Genomic DNA, 19,033 nt, shown 5'->3' on the forward strand with positions numbered 1-19,033 from the left:
CTCTGTACTCAAGACCTTTTTATAAAGGAGTTGCTCATGTTAGTTTCCCACTCTGACCTCCTTTATAACCCTGGAATCTAAGTGTAGTACTTACATGATATCCCATTGGGGCATTTCTCAAGTAAGGTGGTCTTTTTTTTGTTTGCCATTACCCCTGTCCAGCATGTCCCAGAGTTGTCTCCTTTCTTGTTAGTTGCCTTTTCTTGCCTTAAATATGTGGTGGCCCTTCTTCCTTCCCCAAGGTAGTATACTGTTACCTCAATGAGGATATTGTGTTCCATTTACTATGTCCTACTCAGTAACATGCTAGTATTCTCGCCACCAGGATGTGGTCAGAGCAGTTGGGGTCCACTTAGCTGCAATATCTTTCTTCAGAAAAACTTGGTTCCTTTATGTCCTCCCTAAAGTTTTAGAGAAGGGGCATCCTGCTTTCTCTTCCACCATTGCTAGGTGGCTTGGAGGGCTTATGCCTTTAACAGATTTCTCCCTTTTTCCATCAAGCAAAGCTATTGCCAGCGTCTGATCACCTAAAGATATCCATATTACCCATGGTCTGACTTTCTGTCCTGTGCCCTTTACTGTATTCCAAGATATGAAGTTTAATGGTAAATCTACACTCCCATTTTCTGAACTGTTCTGCACTCATATAGACACTGAAGTGCCACCTCCTACAAAAAGCCAGGTCATGCATGAGTTGAGCTGTCTGTTCACCCATTACATGTAATCCCAGACAGTTAGTTGGGATCTGGAGACATGCATTTCCTACCCTGTAGCTACACTAATGCAGGGACTGCCTGCTTATAACTGTTTTTCAGCAGTAATTGCAGGAATGCAGAAAATTCTCCATTATTGGCAGTGGGCATTGGAGAGACTGACTCCCAACAGATATGTGCGGAAGGTGCCATCCTTATTCTTGTCTGCATTGCATTCTTGGTTGACGAGATGAATACAAATGAACGTACTGTATATGCTGTCCTAGGTGGTGTGCCAAGACTGATCACTGCTCAGGAACCCTTGTATTGACTGGCTCTTTTTCTCCACCATGTAATCTGTGGATTGCCAGCCTAGTCACCAAGAGTTTGGTTACTTGGTTGGCACTGGCAGAAGCCTGGAATACTGTTGTCGGAAAAATAAAAAAATGCTTCTGTGCTTTCTTTTAATGACTTGACTGAATAGAAGTATATTGTAAGTTTTTAATATCTGTAAAGTTTTACCACTTTTTTATTTTTCTTCTATCAAACCAGTCTCTTGACACCTTTTTAAAATGGCTATGGCCATAGATCTAGCTCAGATGTATCTAAACCTTAAATTTATGCAGTGAGAATAGTTTTGTTGTAGGGAAGGTGTATTGTTCCCCTGCTTTAATTTTCTTCTTTTTTGCAGGTACTTGGCTGGAGTCGGATGACCTTAAAGGTTCATTTTGTAAAAGGCACCAGAAGTTTAGAATGCGTGCTGAGGACATTCATATTGTCATATGGGAGAAAAGCACTGGAAAGTCTATTTGGGAAGAAAGTTCTATGCTTAGCAGTACAACAGATGTTTCTGAGATGAAATCTGAAAATCAAACTTCCATACCTACTGCTGAAATCAGTCTCTCTGATTCTTCCAGAGAATCCCTGCATGTTGCTCCTGAAGCTGAAGAAGTCAGTAAAACAACTTGCACGGAGCACTTACCACAAGTAGCCCCTACATCTGAATCGGTCCTTTCATGTTTTTCTACAGAACATACACCACCTCCTGCAGTAGAGACCAACCCTTCAGTTCTGCCTTCGGCTCTCCCAGCGTCTAGGCCTGTGACAGATAACCCATCCAATCTCCTTGCTGGAATGGAGGGATATGCTGAGGATGACATCATTACACTGACATTGGTTGAAATTCCATTAGATTCCACTGGCCAACCAGTTGGCTCTGTGCCACTGAATTCTGGTGTCCCCCAGGTGGAAACAAATCCAGATGACCCACTCCAGCCTACTGCTGTTGAAATGCTGAATGGTTCTGCAAAGCTGCCACAACATACTGGTCAAAGTAAACATTTGCCATCGGAGCCACCAATGCCTGATGCTTCTCCAATTTGTACCAGTCAGCAGATGCGAGCTCAGCCATGTCGTCGAAAGGTGCAAACTAGTAACATGCCAGTAGCTGCTATAGCCACTAGTACGCCCAACTCAAAGACTTTCAGCTCTAAGAAAAGCGTAGTTGACAACATGATGGGCACTTTGGTGAAAAATGATAACTTCTTTATAAATTCAAATTTTTCTAGTGCAAGTAGGAAAACCACAGCAAGTAAACCATGGCAACCGACTACTCTCTTAAAGGAGTCTGATTTCAATGGGGCTACTAAAAAGGCTGATAGCTTTGAGGGTTTCCGAGGTAAGACTGTTAATAACATTGTTAAAACTGATGAATCCAGCTTACTTATTTCCAAACTTTTAAAAAATTCATCTAGTTTTAATGTCCCTAAAGAAAAGACTGCCTCACCTGTTAAAACATTTCTTGCGCCAGCTCCTTTGGGTCCCATCAAACCTGGAAAAAATGGATTAAGTTCTGGGAAAATTTCAGTTAAAGATCATGGCCTAAGTGGCGAAGATAAGGTTAGAAAACTGAGACTAAAGTTGTTAAAAAAGCTGAAGGCCAAGAAAAATGAACTGGCCTTGCTAGAGAAGGTGGCAAAATTACAGCAGAATGGCTCCTGTCCTGGTGAAAGTAACAGCGTTCAGCCAGGTGTTGTAAATCGGCAGGAGCATTTGCGTGGATTTTTGCAGGAGCTACAGGAACAGATAGACAATGCTGACAATGAATCCATTGGCACAGTGAGTTCTTGCACATCCATATGCAGCAGCCCTGGAGATGCTGAGTTCTTTGCTGAACTTTTCTCTCCATCACCAGTGGACAATCCAGAGAATGACAGCAGATTTTTGGAAATGTTGGCTGATGGACATGGAATATCTGCTGAGCACTCCCAACAGGCTGCTGGATTTGATTACTCCATGAACAACACTATCACAGAGTCTACTTCAGGAGCCAACACTTTAAACCAGTCCTGCTCTGGAGAGCAGTCTTTGAACCTTTTGTCATCTTCTACTATGGCAGTGTTGACTGAGGACACTGGATACTTGGACTCCTTTGATATTTTCTAATGTTGGGAATTTCTTTTTTTAGCAGCACTGATAAACTGTTTTGCATCTAGGTAAAAAAGTTTTTTGGTGCCCAATTTGTGCTGAGCTCCATTCACTGGTCAGTTACCTTAAAGTGTGCATCTGGCAAAAACGTCTCTTGTTTTGGATAGTGTGTGGAAGGATTAGAACCTCTGTCGGGTATACAATGGTTTAATTAGTCAGGAAGTGAAGAAATATCTGCAACGGACACAGTGATGCACAGATTCTTTCTTTCTCTACTCTATCCATTCTTATTACTGTTAGAGGTTCTCCTACATTTTGTACCTGGCAAAACCCTTGTCAGCCAAACAGTAAGCAGGTGGAAATTGAACTACACCAAATGGCTATAAAACCACACAAGTGTTCTAATCCTTCACTCTATCCAAAAACTAAAGAGCAAAAATTGTCTTAGTTGGGCTTCCACTTTATTCAGTAGTACACCTGGAGTACAAGCAACCTGTTTGGAATGTGTGCTAACCTTGTGGGTGAGTGGCTACTTTGAACACTATTGAATAATGCTGATATTTTGTTTTGAAGTTTAATGACCCAGATATACAATTCTGCTTGATCAGTTTACTGGAAATAGAACTCTTTTTATAGTATTATTTCATATTGGTCATTAACATTTTGTTTTCGCATACCACTGGTGGCCGAAATAAATATTTCTCATAAGTAGGGAGTTGCATATCAATAACTGCTAAATCCCAGCAGCTTGATAACCAGAGCTCTCATCAGTGGCTCTGCCCTCAAAATGGCAGGTTTCTAAGCATACAAACTAAAACCTTGTAGGTTATGGGAGAGAAGTCAAAATATATAACCTTTTAAAAATTGAAGCAGCAACAGGTAACATTAAAAAGGGGGGTTGATTTATTTATTTTTTCTTAAAGCAGAGTTCCACCCAAAAGGGAAGCTTTACTTATCTGCTTCCTACTCCCCTAACCCCCCCCCGGTGCCACAATTGTCACTACTTCTGGTGGACCTGGCTGGGGCAATCTTGGAGGGGGGGGAAAAAAATTAATAGGAGTGTGGAAGGTTAATATTTGACAATGTCACCTTCATGCTCTGATGTCTGCACCTCCCCATTTATTGTAAATGCTTTACAGAGATGAGAAGTGAGGAAAGTACTCAATGGGAAATAAAAACCTGACCAATATTAACGTCTTGCCAATGCTATAGAAAACTAGAAAAAATGTCTGAAGTTTGAGTTGGCTATAACCAATTAGATTTTGTTTTCAGATCCGATATGCTATAGTAAACAATCATGTAATATAACTATGTCCTGATTGGGATGTGTTTGCAGTTGACTGTTCTGGTCAGCCCACATACTGCATAGTTGTCAGTAAATTTTATTCATCTTTTCCAGCATCTGACTATAGTAATCATTAGAATCTGTAGAATCTAATATCTAATGCTAATATATACTCAGTGATTACTAAAGCACCTAAAAAGACTGCAGAAATGGGCATATAACCTAGCCAATGTCCATACAGAAACTCTAGCCTGTGAGGGCGAGATGCTGTAGCACTCTGGTCATTAGAGTGAGGGAGGCTCTTCTAACATTTGTACCCACAGTGCAGAGATGCCATGGGTCACATAACCCTGAACTTGGTTCATCAAATATTAATTTGGAATTTATGAAAACTACCATTTGTATTATCTTTGGCATGCCTAAGAATATGTGCACAAGTTTATTTTTATGTTTATAGAGGTAGGGCTACAAATCGGACTCCCAACTGCAATCGTTTTCATTGCATTTTTCTAGAGGAAAGGTAAAACCTTATTTGTTGTGAGATAGACCATCATTTCTGCATACACCTCTTCTGAGAAATGAGCACCAGTGGACTGTCACATATTACTCTATGCACCTTTTTGTTATCTTTCGTACAAACAGCACAAGCACTTAATTTCATGATCTTTATGTTGTGTAAATGTATTACAATTTGGTTTGCCATAGGGAATTAGCTGTGTGTATGTTTCCCTCTCCTATTATACTGTTCCCTCGAGTGTTTGCTTTTTTTGTTTTTTGTTGTTTTTTTGTTTGTTTGTTTTTTTAGCAGCAAAAAAGTAGTACTCGAGTAGTGATCAATTTTGAGTAAAAAATGATTTTATTATATCAAAAAGTACTTTGTAAATACATGAAAGTTGTAAAGAGCAATTCTGGCTTAGTCATAAAAGGTACAACCCATCAATGGTGAAAGAAACCTTTTATGTCTAAGCCAGAATTGCTCTTTACAACTTTCATGTATTAAGTACTTTTTGATATAATAAAATTTTTTACTCAAAATTAATCACTACTTAAGTACTACTTTTTGCTGCTAAAGAACTCCCCTTCTGTATAATGTACTGGGGTGTGCAGCGCTACAGCTCACACACATGTGTTATCTATTATATCCTGTTATACTGTAGCTATTTAAAAGAAGAAAAAAAGCTCTACATATCTGTGGTGTTTTTCAGCTTTCCTTGTATTGCTTTTCCTTGTCAACGATGATGCTTTCCAGCACACAGAACCCCACAAAAGTCCCTGGTTTTCCTGCACAAGATTTCAACTGATGCCAGCATCTTAAGCAAATTCTGGCCTCTCTGTGTATTGTAGTATGGCATGCAATCACCCCCACGTCTTAATTCTAAGCATTATAGTCCTAGAGGACCAGAAAAGTTCTGATTTTGCTCTGACCTTTTGAGCTACCATTCCAAAAATCTGTATAAAATTAAACCAGCACACAATGCCCATGCATATTCATCCACTGTGCCTGTAGGCCTCCAAACTTCCTATGCAAATAACTTTACTTTAGTTGAAGGCATGGGCATGGATCCCACATGGCATAGGTCTATTAATAAGCCCCCATGCAATAACAATGCATTATATGAGGAAAGGTAGTGCAGTGCCTGCCCCAGCTTTCAGAATAAGATACAAAGGGCATATGGGATATGACATGCACCACCAAATTATCCTGTGCTTCCCTAATGTCATGCCCATATTGGCCCCGAACAGAGCCAGTGTGAAATACCTCTGCAAGTAGACACTTAATATATTTTAAGGCAGTATTTTTATTTAATGGAGCCATAGTGCACTTCTTGTACAGTTGGGTATGTCTACTGTTTATTGCTATCCAACCTCTACCCCCAAGGGCTTGGTTATTTAAATCCGTGTTTAAAACGTGGGCATAAGGTTTTTGCCCTTTTTCTTGCAAACCATGTGCTTTTTATTCCAACAGTAGAATACAAATTAAATCTGTTTTGGTTCCTAGAGGCAGCATAAGAAAATTTAAACAGAAATGAGTTGCATCTTACTGCATAACTACTTTTTGGAGTAAATCATTTTTCCCCATTCTAGTTGCTGGGAGAGAGAAATTATTTTATTCCAGGGGTCTCCAAACTTTCCATACAAAGGGCCAGTTTACTGTCCTTCAGACTTTAGGGCTGCTGGACTGTGGATCTCGGGAGTAGAAGAGGTCCTGCGGTCAGTGGGATTAAACAGTGCCCCATTGTTTGTGTCATTGGGCAGAATTGTACCCCATTGGGCGAGGAATCTTGCTCAAATATTGTTCCAATGGCTGGATGAAAGCAAGCAAAGGGCTGCAGTTTGGAAACTACTGTTCTATACTGGGCTGATACAGCTTAAGAGGGCAGGTGCATAGCACAAGATAGCTTATCGATTGGCTTACATCAATTACCCTTCGTTTTTATAGATGAGATCTGTTGAGTAATGGATGAGCTTGGACATTGCCTGACCCTGTATGGTTTCCTGTAAGAATGAATTAACCCATGGCTTATATTTCTTATCCATTGATGGGCACAGTAGGTCTTTCACTTTTGGGTTATATTTGTGCCTTCAGGAGGGCTGGACATTGGCAAACAAAAAACTATGAGGAAAGTTCTACATTGTACATGATCATGAACACAGAAGGGTGGGGCCTGTGTCCCTCAAAGGATTCCACGAAAAGGATTACACGGGGAGATCAAAATACTTTTTTTTGGAATCCAGAGAGAGACATAGGTCCCACCTTTCTGTATTTATGCTCGGTACAGGTTTGCTGAGCTAGTCTACTGTTTGCCAGTTTGCAATCATTGGGTTGCAGTATAACCCAAAAGTGAAAGACCTCCTGTGTCCCTCAAAAGATTCCCTAGAAAAAGAACTTTGCCACCAAAAAATAAAAAATAGTTTAAAATTCTTTAAAAAAAATTGGAAAATAATTTTTTTTTACTCCCCTCTAAAAACCTGTTACTAGGGGGTCCCTCATAGTCTTCCTTCTTCCTTGCCCAGGCTGGTGACATCAATTCCCCTCCCGCCGCACAGTCATCTAGGACTTGTCATGTGTCCCAGATGACTGTGCAGCATATCTCAGAGCCCTGTGCCGCTCGCACAGTGGGTGCCCGGCTGCGAAGCCACAGCCGGATGCCCACAGTACGAATGACAGTGCCGTGAGCGGAGCGGGGAACGAGGGGGGCTTCGTTCCCCCGCATCGCTGGACCCTGGGACAGGCAAGTGTCCGATTATTAAAAGTCAGCAGCTGCAGTATTTGTAGCTGCAGACTTCTTTTTTTTTTTTTTTTTTTTTTTTTTTTTTAGGGGCACCCCACTTTAAGGCGAGTACAACAATCCTATTTATTTGCATTTGTCTGTACAAAAATAAATGTACTGTTTCTTAACCCAGCAATACAAAGTGTTGTTAAAGGTGGATGCAGAGCTCAGTATTGTGTACATTTGTAAATATTTTTGCCTGGTCTGAGGCCTGGTCTGTACATTTCCTGAGTTGACTTGAAATGTTTACTTTTTTTTCCACAACAGAACTGAAGGAATTTGTTATATAGAGCTTATGAATTGATATTAAGTTACAAAGAATAAAATATTACTTTTAATTTAAGTCTTCTATTCTGTAATTGAAATATGATAACTGTACAGGGCTCAGGCTCAGCCATTGTTTGTTTTTTAATGTATATTATGGGACACCGTATGGGACACCGTATGACTATTCACACTAGTACAACACAACGGTTGTTGGACTTTGCCCTGCAACATCGGTCCTACTTCCATCCGACTTGAATAAACAGGATCTGATTTTGCTCTGACTTGTCCTTCGACCAATCAAAACAATCCCAGTGTGACATGAATTCCTTTTCCTGCTGCTGCAATCACCGTGTTGGATGTCACAAGTCGGATAGTTAGGATGAGGTTTCGACTTCAGTGATACAGAATGGGCTAAAAACTGAAAGGTTCCTGCACTACTTTGGACTTGTGTCAGACCAGTTAGATGGCTCTCATAGGGAATCAGTGATTTGTACACTTCTGAGTGTATGTCACACCAGTGTTAACCAGGTCTTAAGGTTATGCCTGCTCGAGTGCCCCCATAGCAAGTGGCTTGCAATTGGGGGGCACTCACCAGCGCCAACGAGTTAGGACCACCATTGGGGAACCCAAAAAGAGGCGCAGGTCTGTGCAAAACCATTGCGCTGAGCAGGTACATATAACGTGTTTGTAAAGTTTGTGATTCTTGTGTTTTTGTTTATTTAAAAAAAAATCACTTTAATATATGTCCCTGCAAAGTTTGGTGAACCTCCACCCTGCTCTGGAGTAGCTCCTTTTACAGAGGATCTTAAACAGTGGTCCAGAAAGCTAGAGCTTCCAGAATTTCTATCCAAACCTGTTCATGTCCAGGGCAAAATAAGGCATCCACCCAATTCTGGATCTTATTGTACAAATGTTTCACGTGGAATATGCCAGGTCTGTTATTTCTTCCTTCATTCGGGGCCTCTGTGGAAATAAATAATGCCTACTTGCATGTCTCATTTAGCTCTCATTCAAATAGACCTACTGTTCTGTACCCATGTGTGCGGCGATTTCTAAATATTGGCATCGGCCAGAGAAAACCCCATATTGGTCGACCTCTACTATTTTATGCATGTGGAGGTCTCTGCAGCTGAATGAGGAATTGGTGATAGGTTGTTATGATACTGGAGGCTGACAGTGTCATAGTAATTGGGGCGCTCTGTACAAGAATCTGTTGCAATCCTGACTGCTTCCCAGTTCAAAATGCCTCTCAAACATTGGAGCCTCTGTAGGCCAGCTTGAAATGTGTATCAATTGCCGCCATTTTGCATGTCTGTATAGTGGCAGTAAGTCGCTGTTACAGGTTCTTGACCACTGGGCACTTAAACCCCCTTAATAACCAGACCAATTTTCAGCTTTCGGTGCTTTCACATTTTAAATGACAATTACTCAGTCATGCAACACTGTACCCATATGAAATTTTTGTCCTTTTTTTTTTTTCCACACAAATAGAGCTTTCTTTTGGTGGTATTTAATCATCGCTGTTTTTTTTATTTTTGTGCTATAAAAGAAAGACCGAAAGTTCTGTAAAAAAAAGAAAAAAAAATGAATTTTTCTTTGTTTCTGTTTTAAATTTCGCAGATTAGTAATTTTTCTTCATAAATTTTGGCCAAAATTTATACTACTACATATCTTTAGTTAAAATAAGTACAAATTGGTGGATATTATTTGGTCTTTGTGAAAGTTATAGAGTCCACAAGCTATGGTGCCAATATCTGAAAATGAATCACGCCTGAAAGACTGACAGCCTATCTCATTTCTTGAGACCCTAACATGCCATAAAAGTACAAATATCCCCCAAATGACCCCTTTTTGGAAAGAAGACATTCCAAGGTATTTAGTAAGAGGCATTTGAAGTTGTCATTTTTTCCTACAATTCTTTGCAAAATCAAGATTTTGTCATATTATCAGGTTATTTCTCACACACAGCATATGCATACCACAAATTACACCCCAAAATACATTCTGCTATTACTCCCGAGTACAGCAATACCACGTGTGAGACTTTTACACAGCGTGGCCACATACAGAGGCCTAACATGCAGGGAGCGCCATCAGGCGTTCTGGAGCACCCAGGACAATTCTGACATTTCTCTCCTACATGTATAAATCATCATTTATTTGCTAGAAAATGACATAGAACCCCAAAACATTATATATGTTTCTTTAGCAAATACCCTAGAGAATACAATGGTGGTCGTTTCTTTTTATCACGCACGATATTTGCACAGCAATTTTTTTAACGTATTTTTTTTTTGGAACCAAAAAATGTTTTGTGCTTAAAAAAAACAAACAGTAAAGTTAGCCCATTGTTTAATAATGTGAAAGATGAAGTTACGCTGAGTAAATAGAAACGTAACATGTCACTCTTCAAAATTGCACGTGCTCGTGGAATGGCGGAAAACGTTGCTACTTAAAAATCCCCATAGGCGAAGCTTTAAACATTTTTACTGGTTACTTGTTTTGAGATACAGTGGAGGTCTAGGGCCAAAATTATTGCTCTTGCTCTAATGTTCGCAGTGATACCTCACATGTGTGGTTTGAACACCGGTTTCATATGTGGGTGGGACTTACGTATGTGTTCGCTTCTGCATGCGAGCACATGGGGAGAGGGGCGCTTTAAAAAAAAAAAAAAAAAAATGTTATTGTTCATTTTACTTTATTTTAGTTTGACATTATTTTTCCCGAAATTTTTAATTTTTTGATCACTGTTATTCTTATTACAAGGAATGTAAACATCCCTTGTAATAGGAATATGGCATGAAAGGTCCTCTTTTCAGTGAGCTATGGGGGTCAATAAGACCCCGCATCTCACCTCTAAGCTGGGAAGCCTGAAATTAAAAAAAAAAAAATGGTAGAGTGTAGGCAGGGTATTGCAGAGTATTGGCAGGGTATTGGATATTGCAGAGTATTGGCAGGGAATTGAGGGGTTAATTTTCGGTGAGCAGCGATGTGGGCACTGCAGATGCAGCCCACAGCGCTGCTGACACCGATCTCTTCCCCCTCCGCTGTACCGATTGGTACAGAGAGGGGAGGGAGGAAGCGGCACCATAACATGATGCCGGTTTGTTTACAAGTGATCGCTCCGTCATTTGACGGCACGATCACGTGGTAAACGGCCTACCGTGATCCGTGATGGGCCGGGTCCAAGCGGATGCTCTTGAGTGCGTGCCCCGGGGGGTGCGCGAGAGCGGAATTCTGGGAGGACATCATATGATGGCCTCTCAGAGTTAAACAACTGCCCTGTAGCCGTCATTCGGCTATGGGCTGGTTGTTAAGTGGTGTAAACCACAACTACCCGAATCTGACAAACATGTCTGATCCCTCAACACCACGGTCTCAAGGCTTTTCTGCATTAAGCACATGACGTTTTAAAGGGACCATGCCACCAGAAAAGTGTCGTAACTGCATGAAATGTTATCCCACCCCTGCAGTGCCTTGGCCTGCAGTTAAAGTTCTATGCATTGAGCCAGATCCCTGCTGGTTTTTTTTTTTTTTTTTTTTTTATATACTTATTCCTGAACTGAAGGAAAGTAGCAAATGGCAGCAGACCTTTTGACTTTATAGAAAAGATTGTTGGGATACTCCCATTATAGGAAGTTATGTATTTAAAAAATAAAACCAAGTCATGCTTGCAGTTTTTTATTTAATCCATGCATGGTAGTTTCTTGTAAATTGAAATGCCAGATGCTTACATGGGTGTTGTACTGAGAAAAGCTTATCACACTGGCCAGTGTGTTAAAATTACACAACTTATCAGATGGATTTGCCTACAAGTGAAATTATTAACAGGTCTAGCAATGTGGATCCACTCTATTTGCATTTAGTTTGACAGCAAGCCAGTTCACTAGAATGCTTTCATATGAGAAATGTGGATATGTATTAATATTCCCTTCATTGAAAATTCTTCTGGTTGCCAGAATACAGGCCAACCATTTTTAAAATCCAGTGAACTTCCAATGTTTGCTTCTCTTAGGAAGTAATAGCAATGGAATAATGGTCAGGTGTCAAACTATATATATCAGTGGTTCTCAACTCCTGTCCTCGGGGCCCACTAACAGGCCAGGTTTACAAGATACCTGAAATACATCACAGATGATATCATTTGCTGCTCATTGATTGGAGTATTCTAGTCTGCATCTCCCCGAGGTAATACTTCAAATCTGGCCTGTTGGTGGGTCCTGAGGACAGGACTTGAGAACCACTGCTGTATATGGAACAATGTTTTTCGGATTTTATTTTTACACTGATTTTGTACATTCAAATAATTTAGTGGTCTCTGTTTAGACTTTACAATTTCTTTGAGTACACTACTCCCAAGCCTCCAAACTACCTTGGGTTTGTCTAGTGCCAACCAACTATCTCCTATAGCTAAGCCTGAGTGAAGGGCACTTTTCAGGGCATGATATATTTAGGCCGGGTTCACACCGCTGCGATGCGGGAACGCCGCGAATCCGCGGCGTTTTCCCGCATCGCATTACTCCCGCCGGCAGTTCACACTGCCCTATGCGGACGGCTGGGAGTGTCAATGATATGTTAATGACACCCCCAGATCCGTCCGCATATCGCAGTGCGATCTGCCGACTCGCACAGGAATCGGATCGCATGGTGTGAACCCCCATGCGATCCGATTCTGTTGCGGACCAAAAAAAGGGTCCCGTGCGAGTTTGCTGCGGGAGCGATGCGAATTCAGCCATACTATCTGTATGGCTGAACTCGCATCGCTACGGAGATCGGATGTGATTTGCGGTGCGACTCACATCCGGATCTCCCCCCGCAGCAGTGTGAACCCAGCCTAGGTAGTTTGTGTGTCAGCACTCAGTCACCGCTGCGTTCATGTTCTCCAAACTCTTGATTGACTGGGTCTGGATGATGTACCTCTCATCCATGCATTACTACTGAGAGCACAGCTTGGTGTGTACTTCTAGGACTTGTTCAGCTGTGTGGCCAGGGGACAGTAAAAACAGGCACTTGGACAGTGTGTTTTTACCACCCACATAAAGGACAATATACTCAGGGCTGTGCACATGCAAAAATTAGACACCTTATCACGTTCAGCAGCAAGTATTGCTGCTGAATGCAACCTATTCAAATGCTGAAACCGCCCTGCAACTTCATGTGGATACAGTGGTTCTGCATTTTATGGGTTTAAATATGCATTGAAGAGGTGATATAATGCCTCCTCCCTGTCATACACCCTCTGGAAAGCGATCCACCCAGTAAAGCATTTCAGAGCAGTGGCCAGGGTTGCTGTAATTTAGAATGAGTCCTTAGGGTCCTTTCAGGTGCGGTTCCTGTTGAACCAGCTGAAATTTCTTCAGTGAGTGGCCTTGTTGCCACCCTCCAGCCCAATATCCTTTAATATAATGACAGCAAAGTGGAAAATTGTCAGCTGAACAGCAGCTGCAGCCACTCAAATACAGCTGCTGCTTGGGTATGTTGACAGCTGGCGGGGCCTCAGTGAGAGATTCTTTTATCTGTGCTATATAGTTGCTTGATAGCCACATGTATAGCAGCAGAGCGGCTCCTCTGTGCCAGTTCACATACCTAGTATGTAATCTGGCACTTCTGGGTAGATGCAGCAGAAGTCAATTAAAGGGTGCCAGCCAATGGATGTCCACTGGCACCAGCTGATCGCCGAGACGATACAGAGCTCTGCCTGTCAGCAGGGATACTATGTATTTTGGTTCCCGGTGTTTCGTCGCATTAGGTGACTCGTCAGATTTAGTAACGGAAATACGTTGGACTGTTTACATGTTGAATTATAAAAGCAGAGGTGTTCTGTTACATTGGCAAAACTGTGAGATCAACAGGCTTGCCTCTGATTTTAAAATTCAACATGTAAACAGTCTGTCAGATTTCTAAATACTCTATTTCTCCATATAAGCTCTGTTTACTGTTAAAAATAAGTGTGAAATGCAAAACTCTGCTGGGTGTAACAAGAAGTCTGCTTGCCGTCTTCTCACTGTATCCTTACTCTGGAGGAGTGCGGGGTGTAGCAAGATGGTAACGACGGAACGTCACTTCTGTTACAAATTCTGATGGGTCGCCTAGTCTGACAAAACACCTGCAATGCAGGAAATATAGTCTAGCACTTCCCTTTGTAAAACCACACCACAGTACACAAATACATGTTAGTCACACAGTTAACCCTTTGAAAGCCCTAGATCAGTGATGGCGAACCTTGGCACCCCAGATGTTTTGGAACTACATTTCCCATGATGCTCTGGTACCTTGCATTGTAGTAGAGCATCATGGGAAATGTAGTTCCAAAACATCTGGGGTGCCAAGGTTTGCCATCACTGCCCTAGATGCTTATTGCTATTTATTATTATTTTTTCCTCCTTACAAAAACATGTAGCAGAATACATATTGGCTTCAATTTATAAAAAAAAATCTTTTTTTTTTTTACTTTTTTTTTTTTTACTTTTTTTTTTTTTTACTTTTTTTTTTTTTTTTTTTTTATTGAATATGTTTTATAGCAGAAAGTAAATGGTTGTTTTGTTTTTTGTTTTCAAAAATATATGGTCTTTTATTGTCTTTATAGCACAAAAAAAAATAAAAAAACTCAATGGTGATGATATACCACCAAAAAAAGCTAGCTGCGGGAAAAATATAGCATACATTTTGTTTAGGTACAGCTTTGCACGACTGAATTTGTCAAAGTAACACAGTGCCATATTGCAAATAATGGCATGCTCATGAAGGGGGTGGTACATTTTTCCGGAGGTCAAGTGGAAATAGAAGAATCTTATTATAATGCAGCCTGCAGATGAAAGTTAAAAAAAATAAAGTGTATGGTCAGCTTTAGTCTTTGGGCATGCAGATGTGCGTCCTTTTACATACGACTGCTTGGGAGTCCATCTGGGTTTAATAAAAAATTGAAAAGACTTATTATACAGGATTTATATAATGCCTTACAACATGAGGGCAGACAGTACAGTTTCAATACAGGAGGAATCAGAGGGCCCTACTCGCTAGAGTTTACAATCTAGGATACAACTTGTGATTGGCTGTGTGCAGTGACAGCTTCTTGGTGGGATATAGTTGGACATAGTGTGACATCAAAGTTAAACAGATATAAATCTGTTTACATTCCACTGCCTATAGACCTATCGTGGGTCAGTTAGGCTTTGGAGCCAAAAAAGCAACACAAAAATTACATCCATTCTATTCTGAGTCAGCAGGCCTATTCATGGAGCCCCAAGCTGATCAGAATGGATATGTACAGTTTTAGGGGGGAAAAAGTGCTGATTGGTAGAAGCTTCTATGGCAAAAAAAAAACAAACAGCTTCTCAGCATTTGTTCAAAGACTTTACTTCCACTTTAAATTGCTGAGAGTGTGATTTATTCCTATATTGAGCTACTATACCTCTGGGGACCAGGCACACACCCCAGAACCCCATACCATATGATCTGATCCTTTATACAGTTCAAATCTATTCAGGTATCCTAAAAGAAAAATCTGATATTGAAGTATATGGAAATAGACTGGTCTTCCATGTCATATCTAGAGGCATTTCACTGGCTGTGAAATTATTATTCAGGATTTATATAGTGCCAACAGTTTGCACAGCACTTTAGGTAGCGCAGACAGTACAGTTACAATGCAATTCAATACAAGAGGAATCCAAGGGCCTGCTCCTTTGAGTTTACCATAATTTAGCTCCATTAAGGCGTCTTCCACATGTGAAATCTATCCACTGGTCCTTGTTGGCTCAGTTTATGCAGAGCGGACAGGGACACGGCCTGCTCTCTTCTATGGGCGGTCAGATGTAAACGGACCACCTGTCTATTTAAACCCATGTGCCACCTGATCCAGTAGATGGATGGTGAATGGATCCCTATCTATCTCCCCCCTTTTTTTATTTTTTTTTATAGCAGATAAGGGAATTTTATTTGCAAATGCTCATAGACCATGCTTGTGTTTTATGAAAGCACTGATATATACAGAAGTCATGTGGTGGCTAGCCATTTATATTATCAACAGGCTGTACAATGAACCTTCCTGACCACATGAAATATGGCTTCACTTACACTAAATGGGCTCAGGCAGTTGTGTGCAAGAGCCATAAAACAAATGTAACCCTCCCACTACTGGACAATTAATCACTTCAATACTAGCAATTTTACCCCCTTCCTGCCCAGGCCAATTTTTAGCGTTCAGTGATGTCACACTTTGAATAACAATAGCGCAGTCATGCAACACTGTACCCATATGACATTTTTATTTTGTTTTAATTTTTTTAGACCGATGGAGAATTCTTTTGGTAGCATTTAACTGCTTCTGGACCTCCCACCGCATATACAGTATTCATGTTTTTGTGAACATTTTATTATATCTTTTCATGTGACAACACTGAAGAAATTACACTTTTCTACAATGTACAATGTATAGTGAGTGTACAGCTTGTATAACAGTGTCAACTTTCTGTCCCCTCAAAATAACTCAACACACAGCCATTAATGTCTAAACAGCTGGCACCAAAAGTGAGTACACCCCTAAGTGAAAATGTCCAAATTTAGCCCACGGTGTCAACATTTTGTGTGGCCACCATTATTTTCCAGCACTGCCTTAACCCTCTTGGGTATAGAGTTCACAAGAGCTTCCCAGGTTGCCACTGGAGTCCTTTTCCCCTCCTCCATGATGGACATCCTGGAGCTGGTGGATGTTAGAGACCTTGCGCTCCTCCATCTTCTGTTTCAGGATGCCCCACAGATGTTTAATAGGGTTTTGGTCTGGAGAGATGCCTGGCCAGTCCCTCAGCTTCTTTAGCAAGGCAGTAGTAGTCTTGGAGGTGTTTGGGGTCGTTATCATGTCGGCATTCATGGTTCCCTCAATGAACTGTAGCTCCCCAGTGCCAGCAGCACTCATGCAGCCCCAGACCATGGCACTCCCACCACCATGCATGACTGTAGGCAAGACACACTTGTCTTTGTACTCTTCACCTGGTTGCCGCTACACACGCTTGACACCATCTGAACCAAATACGTTTATCTTGGTCTCATCAGACCACAGGACGGGGTTCCAGTAATCCATGTCCTTAGTCTGCTTGTCTTCAGCAAACCGTTTGCGGGCTTTCTTGTGCATCATCTTTAGAAGAGGTTTCCTTCTGGGGATAGTGAGATACTGTATACTGCAGTGTGGCCTGACTGTGCAAAATTACGTACCTGTGCGTGATTTTGTGCTCCTGGTTTAGGGGGCGGGTTAAATCAACAATATGTAGCAAAATACATATTGGCCTACATTGATGAAGACATTCAATTTTATTTTATTTTTTTGGGGATTTGTTTTATAGCAGAAAGTAAAAAATATTGTTTTTTATTCAAAATTATCGGTCTTTTTTTGTTTATAGCGCAAAAAAGAAAAAAATGCAGTGGTGATCAAATATCAAAAGAAAGCTCTCTTTGTGGACCAAAAAGGACATCAAATTTATTTGCGTACAGCATTGCACGACCGTGCGATTGGCAGTTAAAGTAAAATATCTCAAATAAGTAATTTTGTTTCTTCAGTGATGTGTGCTGATAGGCTGCACTGATATCCTGATGATATGTGTAAATGATGTGTTGACAGGCCTGCTGATTAGCATCTCTCCTTTCCTCCAACAGTCACAGCATGTAAGGAAAAGACTGTAGCTAACCAACAAGTCTGTTTATATGAGATCAGCTATGATTGGAAACTCCTGATCACATGGTAAAGGGCTGCTGTAATTGGTTCTTTACCCCGATCTGTAATAAGCAGTGTCTGAAGAATGTAGCGGTTAAAGAGTGCATCCAATGAGTACCGCAGGAGTCGGGGGTTCTGGGAGGACCTCTATGGATGCCCTCCCTGAACTGGAAGACCACATTGTAGCCGTGTTTTGCCTATAGCGTGAGTGGGAGATGGTTAAAGCATTGGTAAACAAATTTATAATTTGAATGTACCGGTAAGCTTATAATAAGTCTTACCTATATGTACAGTTTATATCTCCAAAACTTGCGCCAAACTATTTGCATCACCTTTAGATGATGACGTCATTGCACATGCATAGTGATGCTCTGCACTTAGGGATCCCTGAGTGTGCTGTGAATGCAGAGCCCCGTGCTGTGCTGATGAGTCCTATGTGCAGGCGGAGGAGTAACGTCATTGTGGCCCGGCTCTTCAAATGGCCAGAGAGAACAAGCCTGAAAGACCGAGTAAGGAGACAACGCTGGAGGTGGTGAGGGGGCAGGGCTTCATAATGTGCTAGTACGCTGTGCATGATACTGCAAAGGGGGCACATTAAGCCCCTGTTCACACCAATGCGATTTGACAGCTCCACCCTATTATCTGCAATGGAACCAGGGGTTGGAGAATAATAAAAATAAAAGGGCGGCAGACTTTACTAGAGATTTAAATCTTGTTGCTGGGACTGCACATGAAAATCTTCATTTAAAATAAAATAACTTTTCTTCTTTCTCACCTGACTACTCATTCATTTCCTACCATGTATACAATCACCTAGGAGAGGGCTAAGCCATTTGTAGTGTCAGGATAATAGGTTTAATAATTAAAAAAAAAAAAGTTGTTTCCGCCCGGTTTCGAACCGGGGACCTTTCGCGTGTTAGGCGAACGTGATAACCACTACACTACGGAAACTTCGCTGAGATATTTCCTGTAGTATTATACTGATCAACAGATTTTCGTGCTTTTATTTATTTATTCATTTATTTATTTAAATTCATTCATTAACCACTGGGCACTTAAAGAGGAAGTAAACCCTGATGAGTTTACTTCCTCTTTCATTCCCTGCAAAGGCAAAGCATAATGGACTACTATGCATCGCATAGTAGCCCATTATGTGTCACTTACCTGACACAGGAGCCAGCGATGTCACCGCTGTCCCCTGTAGTCCGGCGCATCCATGTTGTCGGTTGGGTCTCGCAGCTCCGCCGCTGTCATTCGGCGAAGCCGCGATGACGTCACTCCCGCGCATGCGCACGGGAGCCGACGCGCGCGGCAGCTCCGTTCTTGGAAATGCCGCGCTCAGTGCGCCTGCGCGCCGCTGTCTATGGCGCATGCGCCGTAGACA

General features: G+C 41.4%; 1 protein-coding gene and 1 non-coding gene across 2 annotated transcripts in view; one reads left to right on the forward strand and one right to left on the reverse strand.

The window, feature by feature from the left end:
- The window catches only part of USPL1 (ubiquitin specific peptidase like 1), a 143,342-nt gene extending 138,112 nt beyond the window's left edge, over positions 1-5,230 (forward strand). Inside the window, exon 9 of the mRNA XM_077484487.1 lies at positions 1,384-5,230. Within this exon, the coding sequence (XP_077340613.1) occupies positions 1,384-3,137 (1,754 nt within the window). The 3' untranslated portion in view covers positions 3,138-5,230. The remainder of the gene's footprint in view (positions 1-1,383) is intronic.
- Positions 5,231-18,527: 13,297 nt separating this feature from the next.
- Positions 18,528-18,600, reverse strand: TRNAV-AAC (transfer RNA valine (anticodon AAC)). Its single transcript has one exon. It is a non-coding gene; the product is annotated as a tRNA-Val (tRNA).
- Between the last annotated feature and the right edge of the window lie 433 nt (positions 18,601-19,033).

The sequence above is a fragment of the Lithobates pipiens genome, unplaced genomic scaffold, assembly GCF_037356315.1.
Source record: "Lithobates pipiens isolate NorthernLeopardFrog02 unplaced genomic scaffold, aLitPip1_a1.2 Scaffold_16, whole genome shotgun sequence".
In the NCBI taxonomy this organism is placed as follows: Eukaryota; Metazoa; Chordata; class Amphibia; order Anura; family Ranidae; genus Lithobates; species Lithobates pipiens.